We start from the raw sequence: 25,320 nt of genomic DNA on the forward strand, positions 1-25,320 counted from the left end.
ACCCGCCGTCGTCTCCTACCTCTCGATCCCCTACCTCCGTCGCCTTCCTAATCTGGTTGCCATGGCAATCAGAGCAGATCCATAGCGCCTTCACGTACCTAACCACACATTTAGGATCGGCAGTTAGGAGGCTTTGATCGTGGTTCTGTTATTTGTAACAAATCCCCCCCCCCCTCCCCCCCTTTTTCTTATATATGTGTGTGCTAGGTACATGGGACCAGAACCAAAAGTTGTTATATATGTGCTCCCGATCAAGGCACATTTGTGAGAGGGTGGAGACTTTGTCTCTCTTATTTTTCTCATGGTTTGTTTACCGTGAGATCAATTCCAACATAGACACCCAACCTGCTAGCTGCCGCCGCACCACCACACCTTTTCTACACAATTTCACCCATGCTTCACCGCTTTGGCCATGCCAACCAACCGTGCCCACCTGGCGAAGTTCCCGCACACTGGCTTCTCCCACCACGCGCCGGTAGGGCGCCACCCAACATCTCCATTGGACTAATCCTGCTAGTTTGAAGTACTCCGAGGACACAAATTTGAACTAGTAACTACCATCAAACGAGCTGTTTGGTATGCTAATGAGAACCTCGGAGGATGATAAGCAACGAATTTACCATGTCAGAATTCCTGCTGCTAGCATGCCGATTCACACTCATACTGAAATTGAAAAGTGGTGCGTAGACTTGGCAATCTGAGCCTTGTATGCTTGTAAGGGGCAGTGGCCTCGCTAAATCTCCAACTGTTAGAAATTCGAGTGCAAAGTTAGTCGCGTAACTAGCGATAAAATTCACACAAAAAAATCTCTAAACCGCAGAGGACACGAACCTGTCGTCACAGCAGACGATGAAGACCTCCAGCAGCTTGCGAAAACTGGCATGCTCCTGGAGAAGTTGAGCTGCGTCGTAGAAAGCTAGGAGATTCCGAAGGCGTGGACATTTTCTGAGAAATCTGCCGCTGACGCTGCAGGGTGCGGCCTGCGCATGCGACAGTGGTGGCGGTGCTGGTGGCTATTGCGCCCGCGACCTCCTTACAAGGAGTGAGCTGGGACCAACGGCGATGCGGCGCTGAGTCCCGGAGGTGGGAAGAAGGCGGTGGCCTCTGGGCTAGTCTGTATGCTTTCCATTTTAGAATAGAGTTCGCTAGATTAAAAAGGAGTTTTACTAGAGCACATATGATTACTGGTATTTTGTTTCATCACTGCTTGAGAGAAGCAAATCAAGTGGCGCATCAATTGGCAAAATATTCTTATGAGTCTCATAATGAATTTTCTCTTATGTAATCCATGATGTACCTCCGTTGACATCGTCATAAAGCGTCATGAGGCGAAATTTCAAAAAGTAAGAAAAAGGTATAAAAAAGGAGTCATCTATTTAGCGACCTTTTTTATACAACTTCTATTTTGCAACCTGGCCGTGCGAGAGGCATTTCCTATTTAGCGCTGTAGGCGCCCATTACAGTGCATTTCAGCAACCGTGCGAGAGGGCACAAACGCCACACCTCCCTTGCATGATTTGGGCCGGCCTATATGCCCTGTTTTGCCTTTCTTTTTTTGGGTTTTTGGCTTCATATAGTTCATAATTTTTTTGTAAAAGCGAATTTAAAATATCTTCAACAATTTGAAAATGCTCTTGCATTCAAAAAATGTTTGTACATTCAAAAAATATTTTTAATATTGAAGACAATTCTTGTATTCATAAAACTAACCTATTTCAAAACAAATTTTGGTGTAATTGAAAATAATGTCACGAATTCAATAAATGTTCATGAATTTCAGAAAATGTTTGCAAATTTTTTACCAAAAATGTGGATTAAAAATATTTCATGAGTTTATTTTGTTTTTACGAACTTGAAAAGAAGGTCCACAAATTTCCAAAAATATTCATGATTTGGAAATAATATACTCATGAATTCGGAAAATGTTCACAGTTTTCAAAAACTGTTCACGAAGTCAAAAGATGTCCATGAAGTTAGAAGAATGTCCGTGAGTTCAGAATTTTTCCACTAACATCAAACAATGTTCACTGTGGTTCAAAAGTCTTCGTGATTATCAAAACATTGTTCGCGAATTCCATTAAAATGTTCACCAATTCAAAAAAATCATGAATTTGAAAAATATTTTCAACAACAACAAAGCCTTTAGTCCCAAACAAGTTGGGGTAGCTAGAGGTGAAAACCATAAGATCTCGCGACCAACTCATGCTTCGGGCACATGGATAGCAAGCTTCCACACACCTCGGTCTATAGCTAGTTCTTCAGTAATACTCCAATCCTTTAGATCTCTCTTTACGAACTCCTCACATGTCAAATTCGATCTACCCCGACCTTTTTTGACATTCTTCGCACGCTTTAGCCGTCCGCTATGCACTGAAACTTTTGGAGGCCTGCGCTGAATATGCCCAAACCATCTCAGATGATGTTGAACAAGCTTCTCTTCAATTGATACTACCCCAACTCTATCTCGTATATCATCATTCCGGACTCGATCCTTCCTCGCGTGGCCACACATCCATCTCAACATACTCATCTCCGCCCAACTAGCTGTTGAACATGTCGCCTTTTAGTCGGTCAATACTCAACGTCATACAACATTGTGGGTCAAACCGCCATCCTGTAGAACTCCAATGTATAGCGGACTGATAATAATTTGAAAAATATTTTCAATTCCAAAAAATGTGCACAAGTTTGAAAAATATGTTCACGATTTTTGAAGGTATTTTTGCGAGTTTGAATTGTTTTTCACAAATTCAAAAATTATTATCATATTCCAAAAATGTTGACAAGTTTTTAATAATGTGCACAAATTTTGAAATTGTTCACAATTTCATAAAAGTACATGAATTGAAAAATATTAGTGATCTGGAAAACAAAGTTTACAAAATTTAAGAAGGTTTGTGAATGTGAAAAAATGAAAGAAAGAAAAAAACAAAAATAAAATAGAAATGTAAAAGAAAAAAGAAAACTAATAAAAAGAAGAAAAAGCTAAAGAAACACGAAAAACAGGTTTAGGGAAGGTTCAAACCCGGTGGGGGAAAAAACCCGTCTAGAGAAGGCTTGGACGAGGAGGGGGAAGGTTTGGAGAAGGTGGTTATGGCGGTCGACCCAGTTGGGCCCAGATTGGAGATGGCGACAGCATTGTCGGCGGGCCGGCATCACACCCACCTCTTAATGGAGGACGTGTGGGAGTACTTCTGCCTCTTAAATGTTGGAGGAGCACCTCGTGGGGGAGGTGCGGCTCGAGGCGGAGCGCACGAACGCTGCCGCCCTCGTTGAGCTCCATGACGGCCCGTCCCTCATTGCTGAAATGCGTGCCATTCTGGAGTCCATGGAGGATGAGCGGGTGGTGTCGACGAACCACCACAGGATCTTCATTCATGACCAAGAGCCGAAGAAGACCTGTGTAGACGAGGACACGCAGATGCCTCATGCCGCCAATGACCACGAGGCCGGTCGTTCTGGCGAAGGGGTGATCCCGATCCCCTCGGACAAGAAGTAGATATATTAGTTTGCAGTATATGTGATTTTTATTTTCAGATGTAGTTTTAGCTCGTTTAATATATGAATAATAAATAAATCTATGAATGAGTTGTAGTTGTAGCTCGTTTGTAGTTCTATAGGCATTGTTTGCATATCTCCACTACTAATAAACAATCAAACTAATTCTTTCTTAAAGCCACACGGCAGACGTACACAGCTTAATTGTCACCGTACGATTAGACCCGCTAACCTTAATCTAACAGCTAACCTTAATTTAATCTATTCTCTGGTGTGCATTTAGTATTTTACGTTGGCTGAACATGCTTCACCGTAGAGGAATAGGAATCTCTGCCCCGCACCTATGCAATCCCTACAATCACGCAGAGGGTGAAAAAAAGAGGAAAGTGATCGCAAGCGGATCCCCTCGCTCGCTAATTGCAAGGCCGCGACCCACGCCGCCGCCTGATCCTCCTCCGCAGAACCGATGAGTGCGCCGGCAGCACCTCCCATCCCCTCGTATCATCTCCCCTCTTATCATCTTCCCTATCCCTACCCAGAACGAGACCTCACAAGTCGCCGGATTAAAGGAGAGGAAAATTTGGTATGTTGTTGCAGACCCGATGCATTGCGCCTCCATTACAAATCCTAAATTCTACTTTTGATCTAGAGCTCCTACCTACTGGACTTGCTCGGCGTCACGGCCGACGAGGACATCTACATCTCCCTCCTCATGGACTCCGCCGACACTGTCGAGGTCGCCGCCGTGCACACCCACATCGTCGCCACAGGTGTTGCGCCTGGTCTCCCTCCGCCGTTGCTCGCCTACGTGAGGTGTTCGACGGAAAATTCCCTTCAACGACGGCATCACGTGGGCGACCATGGTGTCTGCATCCCGCCAGTTAGCGCCCTCCATATGCCTGGGTATGTTGGATTTGAGGCACTTGGCTTGGATCTTCCCGAGAGCAGAACACGTACGTACAGCTGCAAGCTAAGCAAGCTGCTGATTGATTTTACGCGTAGACGTTGGTCTGAACCTTCTGGCCGGCTACATAAGCAAGCACTCAGGCAGCTGGATGGATTCCGGGCACACAGCTTGCCGTGAACCTTGTACATCTTGGCTTGTCCTACCTTGCTTGGCTGGATTGATTCACTATTTTTTTCAATTTGGATTTAAAGGCTAATGGAGTGTTTGCATCTGGTGCTGTCGATTTTGCAGAAATTGCTGCTCCAACAGGCAGCAAAGCAATCATTTGATATTTAAGGGACAGCAGTGAGCAGGCGCTTTGAGGAAGCACTGGTGTTGGCAAATAAAAGAATGCTTTAGGTATACCTATTTACCCTTTTCAATTGGTTTGATGCCATCCGTATGTGATTCACCGACCAAGAATGGAAAAATTCCTTACTATTAGAAATTTCTATGGTGGTACTTCTTTAGGTTCCGCCTGAAAAATGTTCCAGTGCCAATAATCGGTTATACTTTGTAATGGTGATTCGTAATTTGGTCTAACTTTCTAATTATTAGCTACAGTTTACTTCAGTGGTAATGCATGTACGCAAAGGAAGAATTACTGGCTATGGATGATTACTATGAGCGTATGAAATTATGAGTTGTGTAGGTTTCTTAAGCTAGATCGGTTGTTCTAGCTTGTGATGGTTAAATTTTTTATGAAATAGCAGTACTAGATTAGTTGTTCTAGCTTCTTTAGGTTGTAACCAATTGAAGGTAATTTGAAGATCGATCCCACAGCTGAGTATATTCCGTTTTTTATTAACCCGCAACAGAGTGTGTATAGGAAAATATACTTTTGTGAATTGTTAGTGCTCGCTGTCCTTACTGTACTGTATCAGGCTGTTCATGTTCAAATTCTTCAGCGTTTTGTACACATGAAAGGTACTTCTGTAAATCAGTTTTTCAAATTGGCATCGATAAGATGCATATAGATGCATGTATCCTTCTAAAAAATTAACACCAATGTTTCACTTGTTTTGTGAGATTGTTCCTCTTTCTTTTGGACAGCTTTTGGAAATTTTAAGATAGCTTTTTCTGTGGGCAAGCTGGACCTGATACTCAAAGGACCTTAAGTTCTAACCAAAGATGACAATGTGGATGGTCACATTTCAAAGTGTTTTTTCTTTCTCAGACACATGTAAGTTTTGTCTCACTGTGTAAAGAATGGTTAAAAGATGAGAATCAGTATAAAGTGGGGACAGAGGATCATGCTTTCAAAGTTGGTCAGGTTTCACAATAATACGTGTGCATGTGTTTGTGTGTCATCGTCTTTATAATGCGTGTGATGGATGTTGTAGGTTCATTGGTGACAACCAAGAGCATGCTCAAAAATGGCATCGTCTTGCTTCGTTTCTTCGCCTCAGCTAAAGTGCTTAATCTTGAGAAGATGAAAGATAATTGATAGAGTACTCCTGACAAGTGCATTTGTCAAATTCTAGCCAACAGATTGAAAGCATGTCTACCTATTTGTGAGTTTCAGTTCCATTCAATCTTCCTTTTCTTTTTGGATCCAATGTAGAGGAGACCATGTGACTGGTTGTTGATTGCCCAAACACTATTTCCTCTACAAGAGTGTAAATGTTGTTGATGCTTGTTTCCAACATGCAAGGACATGAGCACACACATTTTGTGTATCTATCTAAATCTCATATGCTATGAAGGTTTTCAAGTGCAGAGACGAAGCACCTTTCGAATTTAAAGAAATGGTTGTTGATTTTAGTTAAACTAAATGAATCCCCACATGTTGTGGGAATGTTTTTTGGTACATTTTGTGTAAACTATCCAAATCATCACTTCGTTTTGTGTGAATGGTGAAATCATGCACTTGAAATAATTAACTTTTTATTCCAGGAATATTTTGCAAAATATTGTACTTACCATTTTAGATGCAATCCTTGCACATTATATAGATCACCTTTTCATTCATTCATTTGCACAAATAGCACATATACATTATTTTAGAACTATAGATGTTTAATAATATAATGTGTGTCAGTGTTGACGTGCATTTGCACGTGCAAGCTTACTAGTAATATCGAAGGTTAAAAAATAGTGAGTCACACCTCCAACTGGACTGGGCTTTTTATTTTTTTTCAGTCCGGCTGGAGAAGAAAAGCTTTCTTGAGCGTCCTCCTGTCTGTGTCGCTCCCAGAAGCTCGTCGCCGCCGGCTGCATCCCCGCCGCCCGTCGCCGCCCTAAACCAAACCAAGGTACTACCTTTCCCGAATCACCACGGCGAGGAAGAGGTCACCACCACCAGCTACTACCTGATTTTCTTTGGCCTGATTCGTGATTCCCTCTCTCCATCTGCAGATCTGACCCCTGCCCAGGCCCTTCTGCTTCCGCTCCCGCTCCATGGAGGAGGCGGAGAAAGGGGAGCTCTTGGAGAGGAACACCAAGCCGAGGCTGGACAGCCATCCGGGGCCAACGGTCGGCCTGCCCCTGCTCACCGACGACCTCATCCTGGAGATCCTCTCCCGCCTCCCCGTCAGATCCGTCCACCGCTTTAAGTGCGTCTCCGTGTCCTGGCGCGACCTCATCACTGACCCCGCCAACCGCAAGAAGCTACCCCAGACCCTCGCTGGCTTCTTCTACATGACCATCAACAACAGGATCGGCCACCACTTCGCCAGTGTCTCTGGCGACAGCGCAGCCCCGTTCAACCTTTCCATCCCTTACCTGCACAATAACAAGTACGGCGGCATCACCCAGTTGGACGCCTGCAATGGCCTCCTTCTCTACTGTGGCTTCAAGAAGAAGATGGAGAGTTGGGATGATTTCTGTTTTCTAGTGTGCAATCCCGCCACTGGGAGGTGGGTGGAACTGCCCCCTAGGCCGCCTGTGCCCGCAAGCAGATATTGCTGTACCACAAGTCTTGCTTTTGATACGGCAGTCTCATCCCATTTCAACGTTCTTCACTTTGAGCAGACCGTTCCGGGAGCTTACATCACAGGAGTGAACATCCACTCGTCGCGGACAGGAGCATGGAGATTCAGGAGTGGTAGGATGGTTGAGAAAGTGGTGCCGCTCCATAGTAAATGTGTCTTCGTCGGCGGTATGATGTATTTGATTGGCAACCTGATGGGCTTCAACAACAAGTACGTGCTGATGGTGGTGGACGCGGAGGGGGAAGTGTGGAAGACTATCCCTGTGCAGTACGGCCGAAGATCTTCCACGATTGGAGTGTCGCAGGGGTGCTTACACTATGTTGTAGCTTCAACGGTTTCAGTCAACGATAGTAATGAAATCCTAGGTTCTGGGATAACACTTTGGTGCCTCAAGGATCATGACAGTAAAGAATTGGTTCTGAAGCGTTCTGCCAACATCAATGGGCTTATGGGCATGATTGGGGAGAAGTACAGGGTGGCTGAGATTCATCCAGATTGTGACACCGTTTTCTTGATGTCATCTGGAGGTGATACCTTGGTAGCGTATGACATGCAACATCAGAAAGTTGATTGTATCCTTAATCTTGAGAAAGGCATTACAAAACCAAAACGGTTTCTACCCTATGTTCCTCTGTTCTCAGAGTCATGCAGATGGGCAGTAGCTTTACCTCAAGCCACGCCAGTGCTTCCTCCAAGAACCGTCTCTTCTTTTGGCTGAACAATTTGTCTGTGCACATTGGAATCTGCTTCAATCATGCCACTGAATTTCCAAAGAACAATGTTACTCTTGGCCTGTTTTGCCTAGCTAGCACTGGTTGTTGTTCTGGGCATGTGTTAGTCGTTCCATGTGGCTAAATTCTACTGTAATTGCTCTTCCTTTCCATAACAATCAGTTTATTATGGTTATCCTAAATTTTGTTGCAGATTGTGAACCTGCTAGTGTTGTGAAAGGGTCAATCAGACTGGTTACTATTGAAAATGTCTAGTTGACATTATTCATTCAGTATTTTCATAAAACACCGCCTTTGAGCAAGTTCTTTTTATGTGTGTTTGTTGAAGCTAATGAATTCAGTAGAGCTTTGGATCTGTTAATCACAGAGAAATACATACATACATACATATATATACATACATATATATAGGACAAATGTTTCCTACAAGCGGTGGTAGTTACCACCACTTGCGTTTTGTATGTTGTATGTAGTATCTGTCAAAATCAAGAGTATGTACGTGTAGTATGTAGTATATAACAATGATTAGGTAGTATATATACTAATTTTTAGGTAGTATATACCATGTTATGAGTATGCTCTTTTTTACGTACAAATATGTACGTATTTCACAAATATAACAAAAACTATGGGCTCATATGCAATTTTTTCATGTAACTTGTTTTGAAATATCTTAGATATATTATATGAATATATTTAAAATAATAAAGTAGTATATATAGTACCACATGGTAGTATATGAGACATATGGGGTAACTACCACCGGGTGGTAGGATGAATTTTTCCAATATATACATACATACATATATATATATATATGTATATATATCTTGGTGTGGTTGATTGCTTTGGCTGTGTTGCTCGCTACCCTGTTTGAGTCGGCTTAACCAGCGTTGTTTCTGTGTATGTTTGTGATGTGGCGATTCCTGATTCTTGAATGTTCTTTTTAGGACCCTGGAATGTCATTTATTCCTAGAAAACCTCCGAGCTGCTCCAGAACTGATGATGTATTTATTTTAAAATTGGCATGGAATGAGTCAGACGCGTGTAGCAGTTTTATATTCATAAAGAGCCAGCCACCCATTTGTCAGTCTAAACATTTGCCGCAATGAGCAGAGGGTTGAATCCCAACTAATATCACAAATAATCTTGGTCTAGTGATTTTAGTTTTTCCCCTACCTGTATAAATCATACATAATCCTGGTCGAGTGATTTTAGTATTTTCCCCTACCTGTATAGATCATACAAATCTTGGTCTAGTGATTTTTGTTTTATCCCTACCTGTATATCTTCAGTTCCTTGGATTGGATCCAAAGTGAACTCCCGTATCCTTCTCTTTTTAGATAGCATCGGTGAATTAATTAACCAAGAACAGAAGGTGTCTTTCTGGAGACCTTCCCTACATGAAATGGCAGCAAAGATTCAAACAAGAGTGGTAGCTACAGAATGGAAGCTGGGAAAACTGCTCGTCATATGTATGTCAAACTTGTTGCAGGCGGCAACAAAAAGGACAGACAGGCGCCTCTTTTCAGGTGCCTGGGAAGAACATGGCACACTCCAGGTACCACGCAGCTACCTTGAGAAAATGTAGTAGTACAACAGAAGAATATTGTTTGTTCTCAGATCGTTTATTTCAACTAGACTAGAGCTATCTGGAGTTGAATATTCTGCCAACTGCCTGCTGTCTGGAGTTCTTGTTTCAGAAACTTACTTTGGTTGATATGAAAGGGAAGGTGCAGATATGACAGGCTTCTTATCTTTGTGCAAAACAAGTTTGTTTAAATTTTTCTTATAAACTGCCAGCCTATGATTAATAGATGGATGCTCTTCCTTGATCTCCCTTGAAGAAAATGACCCTGGAGGTTGTGTTTGCCAGGTTCTTATTATCTTGATCTTGACTGGAGGATCGGGAAGGATTCAGGCTGCATCTGGTAGTAACTGCAATCAGCTTTCGCTTGTGCAAACTGTGCGCCCCATCTAGGATGGAACAATTTTGTATATTACCATGTATCTGAACATTGCAATGTCACAAGCTTTTGACCAGGGAACAGCTCTGCCTTGCTTATCATTTGTTGGAACACCTCCTTGTTTGGTTGGCCATCATCGAGAACAGGTCGAGCGCCAGCTGACCTCTCCAGTTTTAGCAGAAGCTCTGAGAATTTCTGGAGTTCCTTTCAGAGAAGAATTGATATGTTACAACAGATTACTTTCATCCGTCTCTATGTAGCAGCGAACTCCTCTAGTTTTCTGACTGCTAGGCCATGTTTGAACTGAACCGAGCTGGGAGATGACAGCAGTGAGAAGAAAGAAGAATGTCGACATGTTCGATGTAGCGACCATCTAGCTTTGTCTGAAAAGGTGCAGGATGAGCATGTCCTTGAAGGCATGGAAATCCAGTTCGTCTCCCGCTCCGCAACACTTATCAACCAGGTGAATCAATACGATCTATCCCTTTTTTCCCTTATATATACATTGTGGTGATACCTTTATAATTTTGTTTTGTGATGCAAAAGATCATGGATTTTCGGGCTGCAGATTAATAATTTTCCGAGACAGAATTTTGTAGCGGGGTTAATTAAGATGTGCAATGGAAAACGTTATCTTTATTCCCACAGTGTTACTTGTGAGAGTAGGTACTCTGTTTATATTTCGCTGAAGCTGAAGATGGATGAAAGTAAAGTATATTTGGTTGAAACGAACATATGTGCCCCAAATGTTATATTGTTGGATGATTAGATTGTGTTGCTACACTAATTGAGCCGGTTCAATCAGCATTGTTCTATGTGTTTGGGATGTGATGATCTTGATTCTAGAATGAGAATAGACAGTATGACCTGAGAACAGATGAATTAATCAAGATTGCCATTTTATTCCAAGAAAAGCTCGGAGCTGGTTGAGAACTGATTTTTTTTTTGAACCGGGCAAACCCCCTTTCCATTACTTAGAACGGAAATACAAAGTTCGACGGAAAGTCCAAGAACAGGGAGAAGGGGAGAGCGAGTTCAACGCACTGCTAGGAAACCCACCACACTCGCCCGCCATCGAAACGAGTGTTATGGGGCGAAAACCTAAGTAGCACCAAAGTGAGACTAGCCCTATTACAAAAGCAGAGTTTTGAGCGATCTCACATAGTATCTCAAAGCGGAGTTAAAATAGTCCTAGTAACAAAACAACCACCACAGGAGATCTTCATCGAAGTAGACGCAGAAGAAGAAAACGAGCCGAAACCAGCACTGCACATCACTTGGACGCCTCGCAGGCCCTCATCAGCAGCACGGTCCCGTTACGAATCATTTCAGCACCCGCTCGAAGTTGCTTGATGTCTTCCCCCGCCTGCAAACCTGCCCAATATAAGAGAAAAGACACTGTCGTAAAGACAATCTCAAAAGGAGATTTGATCATTTTATTCTCAAACGTAGCTCTGTTATGAGCCAACCAGATGGCCCAAGTGACCGCCCCAAGCGCCACAGTATAAAAGGATTCGTATCCAGGTAAGAAAGAGTAGCCCCAAACAAAAAATTGCCAGTAATTACTAGGGCACAAATCTGTCCCCAGCGTGACCCCAATCGACCGCCAAACAACCTTAGCTACAGAGCAACCAAAGAATAAGTGCTGGGACGTTTCAATCTGATGACAAAAGGAACACTCAGGGTTCCCTTGCCACTTTCGCTGGCGCATCACATGCCTAGTAAGTACCGCATCTTGAGCAAGTTGCCAAAGGAAGATTTGTATTTTAAGAGGAAGTTTAGCTTTCCAAATCCACTTATAGGCGCATCCACTAAGTGGTCGCTCCAACCACTTGTACATGGACTTGGTAGTGAATTTACCTGATTTATTCAACCCCCAGTACACAGAATCTTTGTCTCCGGACAAATTCAGCTTACGAACAAAGCTCTGTAGAGACAGCCATTGTTTTGTCAAATCATCATCCAATCTTCTATGGAAAAAGTCAGCACAAACTACATTCTTCAGTTTATCCAGCGTGCAATTCTGTGCCACGCAAATGTTGTAGAGCCTAGGATACTGGTCCATGAACGGAGTCAGCCCGTTGATGGAGTCCTTCCATAATCGTGCCAAATCACCAGATCCCGTATGTATCCTCCTCCCAATCATATACAGATCCTTGATTTTCAAGAGATTTTTCCAGCAAGGTGAGTCATTGAAGCGGACCTCAACAGTCGCAACTGTCTGATTTCTTAAGTAGCGAGCTTTCACAACATCTTGCCAAATCCCATGTTGGGTATCCAATTTCCACCACCATTTAAGCATAAGACTGATGTTTTGTTTGCGTAGGTCTTTGATACCCAGTCCACCCTTCTCTTTGGACCTACAAATTCTGCTCCATCGAACCAAATGATATCGACGTTTTTGATTGGCACCCTGCTAGAAAAATCTCTTTCTATGTTTATCCAACTTTTCCGCAAAGGTCTTATTCATCAACCACATTGACATGTGGTAGAGAGATAGTTGAGTGACCACCGAATCCAAAAGGGTGTGTCTACCTCCCATAGAAGCAGCATTACCAACCCAAGCATCGAACCTGATTAAGTATTTGTCCACTATGAACTCCCAATCCGAGTTCCGGAGGGCAGTAAAGCTCACAGGCATAGTGTCACTAACTACCTAGATATATATAGGAGCTGGTTGAGAACTGATGATGATTGCTTTAGATATGACACTAACTAGTGTCATACTAAAATAGTATGTGCTTTGTCGTAGGTATATAATAGCACTCTAAATTTATTCTATTCTTTATCTTCACTTTTCCATAGAAAAGTATAGCTGGCACAAAAACAAAAGATAAAATAAATTTGTATCTCTCATTTAATCACAAGCAACTACTATAATAATTAAGCCATCACCACATTTGACAAAACATTACTGGAATGTACATGGCTTCGAAAATTGATCAGTGATAAACTTACTAGATCATGATACATTTATGAGTAAACTACCAACGGCAATCAGCAGGGGCCATCCGAGCATCTTCAAGTGCCAAGTTGAAACGAGTAACGCAGAAGCGTCAACGTCTCTGATTTGAATCCAAGAGGGAAACTACCGGGGGAGCTCCTATAGGGCGCTTCTTTGCGGAAGTAGCGCTCACGCAGCCACACACTTGGGCCTGCCCAACGCGCGTGCTCGCTTGGCATGTTGCTTTTGGCTGGACAGTCCCTTCGCTCGTTCGCTGTTGACTGGGCGCTGGAATGGTCAACCGCTGACTTTAGAAAAAAATCCTAAAAAAATTCGCAAAAAAAAAAATTTGTGAATTCAAAAATGTTCATGGATTTTAAAATTTTCATTGTTTTTGAAAAAAATTCATAGATTTTGTGAAAAATGTTCTTGAATACCAAAAAGTTCACGAATTTGAACAAGATCATCATTTAAAAAAAATCAAAACCCAGAAAATTGTTCATAGATTTTGGAAAATTTTCATCGATTTTGAAGAAAAAATTAATAAATTTGAAAAAAGTTCACGAATTTGATTTTTTTAGAATTTGAGAGAAACAAAAAAAAGACAAAGGAAAAAGAACAAGAAAAAAAGAAAAAAAGAAAAAAAAGGAACAAGAAACAGAAGGAAAATAACAATGAAGAAACCATCCGTAAAAATGTCCAGCGAACCAGAAATAAGCAATTATACCGGGGGCTTTCAACGAACTGAGAAAGAATAAAAAGAAATGAAGAAGTATGAAGGCACATGCGTTAGTTGTCCCTAGTGTTTAATGCGGTTAAGACTTAATGAATAGATCACAAGTTCGATTCACGGCGACACACCTATTTTGCGGTGTGCGCTTGTATGCTAAGTGCAGTGACGTATAGTTGTCCCTAGTGGTTAATGCGGAAATGCCACTACCGGGAAGACAAGGAGGCGCAAGACGATGATGCTAACAAAATTTAGGCTAAGACGCATCGCTAATTTATTTGCATCACAAATCACCATCACTGGCCTCAATAATATGATAAAGCCGCTAAATTGTACATGATAAAACTTGGTTTTGTATTTCGTTGGATGCACGCTATTGATAAAACTTGGTTTTGTATTTCGTTGGATTGGTTCCTTTCGGTTTTAAACTCGGTTCTCAACAAGATGATAGGATAAAATGCAACACCTTTGAGCTAAAAAAGAAAGCCTTCTTATTAAAAAAGAGGACGTGACAAAAATATGATGCGATAGAACTTATCTATGTGGAAAAGGAAAAATCTTTCGCGAAGGAGACATATATTTGTGGGCGAGTTCTTTTAGCGTATCAGACATTTCATGTTGAATTTTGCTTGAATGAGAGAGGCATCCAGAAGGACCCCGAAACTGCAAACTGGTCATGCATTTTATAAAGAGGGCCTCAACAACTGGATGAGAAACGTGATCGGGTCTCTGACATCTTCATGGTTGTAGCCACGTCGTCGTCAGGGACATCACCTCTTCGGACGGAGAAGCTTCTATGGCACCACACCATAGACGGATTAAGAAGATGACTAGATGAGTTGCCTCCCTTAGGCTCTTTGGTCGAGAGGAAGAAATAAGAAGGCCACTCTTCGACCTGCATGTAAGGCGGCGACATGGAGTCAGCCAATAACCAAGCACCTTGGTTGGCGCCGTACCCAGTTCCAATCAGCCACCGAGGATGAGCACAAACCCAAACAGGATCACCATCTCCTCTCTGCTTTGATTCCACCACCATGGTAACCTTGGAAGCTCGAGAGAGTGCTCCGTAGGACAGAACCAGGGAGGTTATTGGTTTAGGCACCGACTTTGCGTTCTATAGCAGCAGCTGACCATCAGCCAGCACCGCCAGGATCACCACCACCGAAAGCCACCAACCACTGCTCCCTTGCGCCTGTGGCATCCTCCACATCGACATATCACCAGACGCCACATGGGCAGAAGACAACCTAAAACTAGATGCTCTATTCACAGAACTACACCGAGCACCTCTCCCTTTTCTACTCCAACCGTCTGAGAAGATAGTGGATCGAGCCGGAAGATGCGGCTCTCTCTCGACTCTCAAAGGCCTCTCTCGAAGCGCACGAGCTGTCTCCTCCCTTTCATCAACAGAGGTCACAAGTGACTATTCGAAAGCGCAAGTGGGCTATTTCCTGTTGTATATATCCTCTTCTTCTAGTTTTAGTGTGGATTTTTCTTTGAAAAAGAAAAAAAAATCAATCAAGTCCAAATCGGGACTATGTTTTTTAAAAACCAGGATTATGGCTGGTTTTACAGTGTTGGTAATTATCCTTGGGGCTGCCATAATCCCTGCAGCGATGGCTCCGTAGAGCAGCGTGTGGTGGTGGTGGTTGGCGGCGGCGATTTGCTTGGGGCATGCGACTTTCTCGGTTCGGGCAGATGGACGGACTTGATGTAGTGTCTCTAGGCATGGTGAACTCCAGGTGAATGCCTAGCAGTGATCTTGGTCATTGCCAACGACGACGGCGTCCTAGGATGTTGTTCCCTTGGAGGCGTCGTCGTCGAGCCCCTTCACCTCCTTTAGGCATTTGGGTCTAGTGCTTTTCCGGGTGAAAACCTATGCTTCGGCTTTGGCTGAACCGGGCGGCGGCGGCGTTCACGTCGCATCCTTCTTGGGGGCGTCGCTTTGGTGGTCCATTCCTATGCCTTGCGTCGAGGGTTGGCATCGCCCGACATCTTTGCCACCGGCCAGGCGGGTTCGCAGCCTCGGGGCCGGTTTGGAGGTCGGGGCGGCGGTCCCGAATAGCGTTTTTGCTTTGTGGAGAGTCGAGTCTGGTCATCAAGGTGGTAGAATCGTTAGCTCGTCGGGTTCGCGACCCTGGGTTCGGAGCAGAAGTCAGAGCGGCGGCTCTGGAAAGCAGTTTTTGTTTTTGGTCATCGGGGTGACAGAGTCGTCGGCTCGTTTGGGACGCGGCCGCAGGGTCGGTGTGTGCGTTGTTTGAGGTTTGTATGTCGGAGCGGCGGCTCCGGGTCGTGTTGTAGGGTGTCGATTCTCGGCGCTTGGGCGGCGAAGTCATTGGCTCGCTTGGGGTGCAGCCTCAGGGCTTGTGTGGATGTGCCACCTATGTATGGGTTTTCCGTCGTTTTCCTTTGTTAACTGGTAAATTCTGTTCTTCTAGGAGTATATGAAAAGATAAGATGCACCGGAAGATAGTAGTACTAGTAAGACTAGTAAACGTGTACGTGCAACGCACATCTATTATTATCACCAGATGCATAGAAAAATAGCCTAATATCTCCTCATCATTCATTTTGTGAAGTGTGTTAAGATACCTCAAAAGTCAAATGTTCTTTTGTTGACCAAATTACTCCATGTCACATATTTCCTCAGCTGCAATGCCTATCCTACTGAATGAAAACAATGTTAACTGGCAATTGCACTAACTTCAACTACCAACTTCTCATATCCTCATTTTTTTGGTACCGACTGCTCCTATCCTATTTTTCTACTGGGAGCCCGTTGTCGATCATTCTACAAGATGACAATACTTCAGGAAATAATTACTACAAGCACATTTTAATTTTCTTCAGAAACTATACTTCACAAAACAATATCTTCAAAAACTATGGAAAACTTATAGGAAATTGCAGGCAAATGCACAGTGCATAATTATTAGCTAACACATAAAAATGATACGAAGTTAACAGATAACTTTCCTATCCAAATATCATGGCAGTCATATCAAACAAAAGTTGAATGGATCAACTAATGAAAAGATAATGTTACATTGTTATTCACCTTGCTAGTGTTATTATGCAAATCAAATATAGTTTTTCCACCTAGTGACGTTATCCTCAGTTTTCTTTTACATGGCTGATAGCCCCTTCAATCATTTGCTCCTCCCCTGTTGCTCTAATATTAAAGCTCCTATACTCGCTTCTCATATGCTTTCTTCAAGTCATTTCAAACCTGCATGAGTTGTCATATACTCTCAAGCTAAAACTAATACTCAACCTTGTTACATGAAGATTTCATTCATTCTCCATTATTTCAGCACTTCATGCTTTTATAGTAGTAGTACATGAGTCAAAAATTCCTATGGAAAGAAAGTTCAGTTTTTCATGCAACCATACCAATCCAGTAGCAGCACGAGAATAACAGCTGAAAAAATATGTCAGCTTAAATTGCATAGGGATGCAACCATGCAAATCACATAAATGAATTTGTTTCTCAGTTACTTTACACAAACAAAATAAATAATGACTTGGGTTAAAAATATTGATATCATCTATAGCACAATGCGAACAAAGATAGTGTGTTGTATATGAATATTTCAATCAAAGGCTAGCATAGGTCGTCTGCTCCATGGAGAATGATGGTCAGCCTTCCATTCTCGATGATCCCCTTCACCATTGCCACGAACTCCCCATAGTCAATTTGAACATCCTAATCAAATGTAGACACAGTCAATTTGCATTTCAGATTTTTAGTAATTAGCAAAATAGTACAGACTATTCAATGGAGTGAATTGAAACTAATTAATTAATTTGTGATGGTGACTGCAGTGAATAAACATAAGCATGTTCTCATTGCCGACCTCCCTAATGATGTCGCGATGCCGACGTCAGCCTGTGTTGTACTCCCAGCACACCTCTTCCAGCGGGTCAACGGTGATGTACCCGCTGTCGTCCTCGTCAAAGTAGGGGAAGGCAGAAAGCAGGCAATGCTTGTTAATGTGCACTTCGACCCGATGAACTCATCGTAGGCAATGATTCTACTACTCCATCTTTCCTTGCCCTATGATAATCAGCCATGCTTGACATGAAAATGCAAGTTGGCCCTATAGAACTTTGTTCAGAATGTTTCATGTAGGATTGTTGGACATTCCATATATTTTTCTCCCTGTACTGGCCAAAAAGAAACTTATGGACACTACACACATCCTGATGGAACTTGCATTGGTCAATAGATGCTACACTTGAACATCCAAAATAAACAGAGTAAGCATTAATTAGTACCAGGGATTGTGCATGTCATATACTCCCTCCGTCCCAAAATTCTTGTCTTAGATTCGTCTAGATACGGATGTATCTAATACTAAAACATGACTTGATGCATCCGACGTAGATCAAGAATTACATGAGAGCATGCCGGGCTATCTGCGACACAACCAAATCTGTAAATGGTTTCCCTTTGATCCGTGTTTGATCAGGGACCACTATGCCTGAGTCCAACATTATTCCAAATGATGTCTGTGACCAGTTATCACTTTCTCCCATCCACTTCATAAGAAACGATGAAGATATACTACAAATAGTTCAACTTGTACTCATGCATGAGAGTTTAAAAAAACTTTTACAACACCTCATCAACAGTACCTTGTTTGGGTCAGCCAACAGCACAAGATCGCCAATAAATTATAGTGCTTACCATTCTGCAAATTTCAAGTAATGACACTCCTTGTGTCAATCATAACAGAACAAGGGCATGGTGGTATTACCGTGAAACCACAATGAAAGCACCGGTAGACTGTATTATAAAACTGGGGGTATTATTTACTCAATACTCGATTTATTCTGATGTAGCAATGATCTGTGCCTACATAAATACCTTCAGTTTGTGCTGCCATTGGAATGATTGTAAAGAATTCACCAGCATCAAAAGTTTGTCCTCCCATTGGAATGTATATTACTTACTCATTATGCGAACTGTAAAACCATGATATACTGATTAGCTAAATTTCAGTGCAAATTGCAGAAACCACAAATAAAATTCTATAATGGTCGCCAATAATATAGGAATAGACGCCTAGTATTACCAGGAAGCGCCCCCAAAATGCCATAGCGATCAGTGCGGCGATGGCCAGTAGGATTGATTTTTTGGAGCAGTATTATAGAGTCCACCAACAGTCAAGAAGAACGGATAAAGCACCGTCAATCGATGGTATGGCAGCAAACCTTCCAAAGGCGGACATAGGAAATATTCTGTATGCACTGCAGGCAAACATGCATAACGATCATAAGGCTCCGAAAATTGCTAGAAACAATCACACAACTGGCATTCATGGGATACCAGCAACATGATCTTTGTAGTACCAATCTGGACATGTAAGCAGCTAACTTTTCACGGTCACATGTAAGCAGCGTGGGATGGAGGAATAGGACGCCGGGTAGGAGTACGAGCGGCACTGTCACGGTCACAGGTTCATAGCAGGCCGAGGGGGCGGCGACGGGCGGCGCTCCTCGGGGGGCGGCGATCCACCGCTGCGGCGGGGAGGCGGCAGCGGGGAAGCTTGGGAGGGTGGTGGGGAGGCAGGGAGGGGGCGGCCACAGGGTGGGGAGGGGGTGGCCACGGGGTGGCAACGGCGCGGGAAGGGTGCGGCGGCGGCGGCGCGGGGTGGCACAAGGGGGAAGAAAGAGGAGAGGAGACACAAAGAGAGAGGGCAACGGCAGGCGTGGCCGTTAAGTCAATTTTGAAGCTTTGCGGTCCGCCCCACCTTTGCCGTCTTCTAGCGGACGGGAAAGAAAGCTTTGTCGTCTACTAGCGGACGGCAAAGCTTCTATGCCGCCCGCTAGCAGACGGCAAAGAGCCGGCTGACGGCAAACACGCTCTTTGTCGTCCGCTAGTTCTTTGTCGTCGGCCTTCTGAATACTGATGGCAAAGACCTCCTTTGCCGTCGGCTAGCAGACGGCAAAAATCCTGATTCCAGTAGTGGACATTTTATTTTATTTTTCTTGCTATTTAATAAAATACTTAGATCTGAAAGTTTTTAAATAAGAGAGAGTTCTCAAATAGCTACCCATTGAACATATAAATCCAGCTACCCAACCCGCCATTCTAGCGACATCCCCGTTTCAAATTCATCCTAAACACTCGATTTGCCTCGCTGGCCAGCGACGTCGTACCTTTCATCGTGGTGGTAAACATCCGGTCGCTCGTTCTTCTGTACTCCAAGTAACAGGGCTAGAGCGACTGACACATGGGCCAGCCTTGCGCGCGGCCAGCCTCGCAGCAGCCGGTGTGTGCGTGCTTCTGTCCGGGTGAAAAGCAGGGCGAATCGATCGTGGGTTGGCAGGGTGTTTTTTTACAGTCATCGTTTGCACCCAGCGGCCACCCGTGAAAATATCTCCTCTCCCTTGCCTTCTCTCACGTGCTCTCCCCTCCCCTGATCCCCTCCTTCCCTACCGTCACGCCGCTGGCTCCACGCAGCGGCCGACGCGGCCTTCTCTCCCCGGCGCTTGAGGTACAGCAGCGGCTGCGGCACTTCTCGGCCCAGCCGGATCCGGTGCAGGTCGCCGGCATCACGCGCCGCGTGCCGTGATTCTGGATCGGGCGCAGATCTTGCCACCTATCCTCCTCTCTCTCTCCCATGTCGCCATTGTTGCAAGGAGCAGGGGAGATAGGTGCTGAGGACAAGAAGCAACGGGTTGGTCAGGGTGGGCTTGAGCTGCTGGGGAGATGGAGGAGGCCGTCGTGGTTCGTCATGGAGGCGGCGCCGCCGGCAAGCTGGTTGAGGTACGTGTCAGATCCGTTGGTCCTTATAGTTGTTCGTTCTCCTAATCTCCTCACAGACCATGTGTTTCCCCTTTCTTCCCTCAATGTGACGGGGAATACATCGTTCCTACCTATATTACTACTGGCTTGCAAGCTTTAAGGAGATTTTAATATGTTTGTCATTCATATATCTGGCCTTGTGTGACGATTTTTTTTGTTAATTGCCAATGCTTTATTTCAGAAAACCAAATCTGCACCATGCCGCCTCACCCTCTCAGATTACTGTTTCATCCCTTTGATAGTTTTCTAGGTTTGTCCTTGTCCTTCTTCCCTTAGCGCTGCACTTTTCTACCCTATATTGTTTACTGCTTATTATCGTGTTAATTCCTTTCTATTCCCGGTTTTTCCAGGTGTCGTGTTTGTGTGTTTGTTTTTGTGGTGCTGCTTATATGTGTGACTACCGTATGATCGTATATATATGCTGAAAAGTAAAATGATTTTTCCTTTGCACAATACATAATTTGCAGTGAGATGGTAGTACATCAGTGTATTTACAGGAAAAAACGATGGTCGTATATATGCTGAAAAGAATTAAGGCTGAAAAGAAAGAACATTCATCTACTATTTCTTGATGTATGCTATCGTATATTGCTTCTCTACTTGCTCAAAATCAAATTTGCATCTATGAAAGGTAAGAAATTAAGGCCAGCGAGATGGCAGTAGATTGGCATGTTTACAGAAAAAACAAATAGCCATGCAAGTTTGAAAGAACATCTTTTTACTATTCCTTGCTATGTGCATATTTCCCATCTTCTTCCTTCAGAATCAAATGTGCCTACTAAAGGATAAGAAATGAAGGCTGCAATCTAAGAATACTTTTATTTGCCATTCTGAATTTCTATCACAGCACAGAGGAATGAGGAATGGATACATGAGGCATGGCGTAAGCGTAGGGGTCAGCCAGGGCACGACGCAAGAGTCTGCCCATCTCCTCTCAAAGTTAGTTCTTGCTCTGTCCCCACTACCTCGCCTGCCAACTCTCTGATAGAGTATTTTATTTCTGCAATGTATTATATTCTTTGAAGCAATTGCAAATTTTCCATAGCTTCTTGGCATACTATGGATTTAATTCTTTGCGAGAACAAGCAAAAGATAGTAGCAGTTTCTTTCAGATACAATTTCGGAAAGGTTTGCCGACTAAATGTACAAATATGAGCAAAAGGGCCATGCTAATTAATGTTGGCCAGGCTCAGGAGTAAAGTTATACAGATTTTGATTTGCAAGTTATTTTGTCCAGCACGAAAGGCACTAATGCGTCCCGAAAACCTAGCGCACAAAGGACCAATCCTTCCCTTCCTCGAGCCCCATTCGAGTCCGCGCCGTTCAGCATCTCCAGCCTCCCCTGCTCCTCGACCCTCCGGCCCCACGGCCTCTCGCGCCGCCGCCTTCTTCCCTGGACGTCTTCCCCGACGCTCGTGGTGCAGCAGCGGCCATTGCAGTAGGTTAGTTAAGCTTGCTTGCCTAACCTGCTATGGATGAATGGTGTGTCTCACCAGGAAACATTAGATTAATGAATTACTTGGCCTCTACAAATTTCGAAATATTGGTTCGGGATATATTAATTTCCACTCCTTATTGTTCATGGCATAAACAAGCACTATAAAAGGTCACAAGTAGAAACTTAGGTCAAGTTATTGCTGGATGTAGCCTGCTTTGTTCAATTGAAATATATTTGCAACATGAGCTGGTTGTTGATCGTTACTCTCGATTGAGGAATGGGAAAAAAATCACATCTTGTGGTGTTTACTACTTTTTGCATTGTCAAATTGAAAATGTTCTGCAAAAAAATAGTAGGTTTCCCTTTCAATAGTTCATTTTGTCAGTCCAGTTGTATCGACAGTTCAATTTTTGTTGGTCTGGGCATAGCAAGGGAGGTCCCCCATATTTGATGAGTGGCTTGAAGCTGAACTTCTGTATTTACCTGTACTTCCTATGCATCTAATATGACCTATAAATTTAAACAGAATTTCATGAGTTGCAAGTTGCAGCTTATTTTCTTGTACAGTCTTGCTATTTGATTATTCTCCTTATGCCTCCACCCTGTAATATTCTCCCAATGGCCGATCCATGAACTCACAGAAAACATTAGGTTCTATGCCAAGTTGTTGGCACCGTATATATACTGAAAGTGGAGTGGTAATAGTTGAACTTTTTTCTTCCCCTTGTAGTAACACAGACGTCGGTAGCAGGAGAAAGTATGTGACTTGGTTGAGTCAACCAAGAAATATGGTGGTACAATGCACATATTTCCTTCGATGCATGTCTCCGGCGACCCTGAGTATAAATACTGCTATCATTTCTTACTGCACACTCTTTATTCAGAGGTGCTCTGAATTTGAACTCCCCATTGGCATATCTGCAGTTCCATGCTATACATCCCCCAAATGACGAAAATTAAGTTCAGGGGCATGTTTTTTTTATATATGCTTGACTTAACTGGAGCTTAAATTTGTCATTTGTTTAATTACCAATCTGGTTTATTCTTGACTCTTGATTGCAGCCGCTGGAACTGATGGATATTGACATGGGTAACAAAATAGTTGAAAGATTTTGTACCGACGAGGCTCTTGAGACTACAAACATTTCTTCACTCCTTGTACGAAAGGATTCTAGGAGTAAGTTATAGGATTTTATATTTTAGTCGGATATTCCTTCTGTTAATATGTGCTCCTGTGCAATTTTTCATAGGCTTCTCTTTCCTTTTTCTGGTTACGATTTACAAAGCTGAGCAATAGTTTCTCTACTAATATAACTTGTGTGAAAAACATCCGTCTTTAGGATGCTTTTGCGGCATGTGTAACTGCCTCACATTAGCCTATGCTTCTATCCGAGTTGTTTACTACTAAGACCATAATGGATCATGCTTTTTAACTGGCATATAAGTGCTGATGGAAAATGATGTCTTATTTTTTGCCTGGTAAATTTTAATTGGCGCATGCAATCCATGCTTCCCAGTCTTTGGTGACAATGTTGTCAGGCCTAAAAATAGAAGTTTTCGATTTCCTCTCTCTGGTTTTTAGTTGGTTAGATGTTAATGCGTGGAAATGTATATGCTGATTTTTTTCCTGTTTTAATAAATTGCTAATACGTGGATCTTGTCTGCTTGCTTCAAAACTAAAATGTGACTTTTACTTGCCTATTACCAAAGAAGATTTCATGCATGCCACATCAAGTCGCCATAGATGCCTCCAAGTGAAATTTCAGCGACGACAAGGTATATTTTCCCCAACACCTGATCTTCTTTAATCAGACTACCGTTCATTATTGCGTATAGGCTTCTTACTCTGTGCCTGAATAAGCGATTGGTATCCACATGTTTGTTTCCATGTGTTCTACTGTCTTTCTGGTACTTGAAGCATAGTATGTTCATGTGTGCGACTACAGTTCCAGCGAGTTGGAAGTCCTGTTGTTCTCAAAGTTTGCATCATATGCCCTTTAGAGAAATCTTTATTGAACATTTTAATTTTCCTCATACATGCTTATCATTTGGCATCATGTTATTTTGTGACACAGTAACTGAATATGCACACAAGAGGATCCCTCTGGATGTGTAGGGGGTATGAAGTAATAGCCATTTTTTTTCTCCGTGTAGATTTGGCATCATATTGCCCAGTAACTGAATATGCACGCAGGAGGATCACTCTGGATGATGGAAAATGCATTATCCGTGGTAAGAAGCTAACGGTGTCGCCCCATTTATACCACATTTAGGCATGATAATTAAATTAGCCTTCAAATTAAATAGATGTCCGCATTCATGGGTACATAGATGAGCTGAGCTACTATTTTCTTGTTTGGGAATGAGGTAACACTATACAAACAGCATGTTGACACTCTGAAGAGCTTAATACTAGACGGAAACAAAATTTCTCTTCCTACTATGTCTGTACCATGAACAAGATGTTCGCAACAAGTGGTCAACAAATGGTATTCTGTTCCTGTCCTTTCTCCTTTTTATGAATCTTCATAGCTGCATCTTAACCATGCTTAATATCTATTGCAGTACTTTTCCACTCACTTCACACAAGAATATCTCAAGGGGCACATGCATGAAGAGCATACTAATTTGCTGATCAAAGCTGGAAACAGACCTGCCATCGTCATTGCTCGGCTTATCATACAATCACAAGAAGCTGGACTCAGTTCTTTGACATCGCAAATATGAAAGGAGGAGTGTCATATGCATTTGCCTTTGAGGAATTGGCGGGAGAACTCATATCATCGTGCACTCCCTTTGATAGCGTCATGAGCAACCACTGCCATCATCTCATAATATAGCTCAGGTTCAAGACCTAGGTCATGCACTACTTTTCTCGACCATATAATGTGCTCTGCGTCACCTTATCCTTTCAGCTCCAGTACTTCATAATATAGAGTAGATGAAACATCTTTTTAAATTGGTGTGGAAATACCAATGCAGATGGAGCTATGTAATCCAGCTTGCTTTCTATCATGAGTTGGTCTCATGACTTTGTTTTTAGCCATCTTGGTACCATGCAATGGAATATATAACACTATGTTTGAACATCGTATCTAAATATTATCTAAACACTCTTTCTTGGTTCCCTCTCGCCCTTTGCACCATCGGCACAACGGGTAAAGCAATGTATGCTATTATCAAGCGATCTTATTACTTCCTTTTAGTCTATCATGGTATCATCTATATTGTAATTAATGGGATATAAGTATCCATGAAGTTGGTTCAAAATCAGTCACATGTGCATGGGCTTGATCTCGCTTTTTGCGCCATGGGCGCA

The 25,320-nt window shown here is 43.0% G+C and overlaps 2 protein-coding genes across 12 annotated transcripts; both read left to right on the forward strand.

Annotated features, from left to right (window-relative positions):
- The first annotated feature begins 6,819 nt into the window (after positions 1-6,819).
- On the forward strand, positions 6,820-8,394 carry LOC125524097 (putative F-box protein At3g17490). Its single transcript, XM_048689178.1, has one exon. It carries the CDS (start codon positions 6,845-6,847, stop codon positions 8,093-8,095), a length of 1,251 nt encoding a protein of 416 aa, XP_048545135.1. The 5' UTR covers positions 6,820-6,844; the 3' UTR covers positions 8,096-8,394.
- An 11,722-nt stretch (positions 8,395-20,116) lies between these two features.
- On the forward strand, positions 20,117-25,118 carry LOC125522031. Of its 11 annotated transcripts, none has more exons than XR_007289610.1 (7): positions 20,117-20,412; positions 20,457-20,524; positions 20,745-20,813; positions 21,411-21,502; positions 23,064-23,777; positions 24,156-24,233; positions 24,407-25,118. XR_007289610.1 is itself a non-coding variant. In XM_048687097.1 (4 exons), the coding sequence occupies exons 1-4, from the start codon at positions 20,379-20,381 to the stop codon at positions 22,003-22,005; spliced, it is 399 nt and encodes a 132-aa protein (XP_048543054.1). In that variant the 5' UTR covers positions 20,150-20,378; the 3' UTR covers positions 22,006-23,057. The 11 variants fall into 11 exon arrangements, 2 of the variants coding, with proteins under 2 accessions (XP_048543055.1, XP_048543054.1); XR_007289612.1 differs by lacking the exon at positions 20,117-20,412 and adding an exon at positions 21,801-22,005 and having other exon boundaries at positions 20,420-20,524; XR_007289606.1 differs by lacking the exon at positions 20,745-20,813 and adding an exon at positions 21,801-22,005 and having other exon boundaries at positions 20,121-20,524.
- Positions 25,119-25,320: the final 202 nt, after the last annotated feature.

The sequence above is a fragment of the Triticum urartu genome, chromosome 7, assembly GCF_003073215.2.
Source record: "Triticum urartu cultivar G1812 chromosome 7, Tu2.1, whole genome shotgun sequence".
In the NCBI taxonomy this organism is placed as follows: domain Eukaryota; kingdom Viridiplantae; phylum Streptophyta; class Magnoliopsida; order Poales; family Poaceae; genus Triticum; species Triticum urartu.

Excerpts from the sequence above, each read along its gene's own strand:
- LOC125522031 (XM_048687097.1), top strand. The coding sequence starts at position 20,379 with ATGTCGCCATTGTTGCAAGGAGCAGGGGAGATAG. Across the intron at positions 20,413-20,456 it reads GCAAGGAGCAGGGGAGATAG|CTGCTGGGGAGATGGAGGAG; the intron begins GTGCTGAGGACA and ends GGTGGGCTTGAG. Across the intron at positions 21,503-21,800 it reads TCTGCCCATCTCCTCTCAAA|CACGAAAGGCACTAATGCGT; the intron begins GTTAGTTCTTGC and ends TATTTTGTCCAG.
- LOC125524097 (XM_048689178.1), top strand. The coding sequence starts at position 6,845 with ATGGAGGAGGCGGAGAAAGGGGAGCTCTTGGAGAGGAACACCAAGCCG.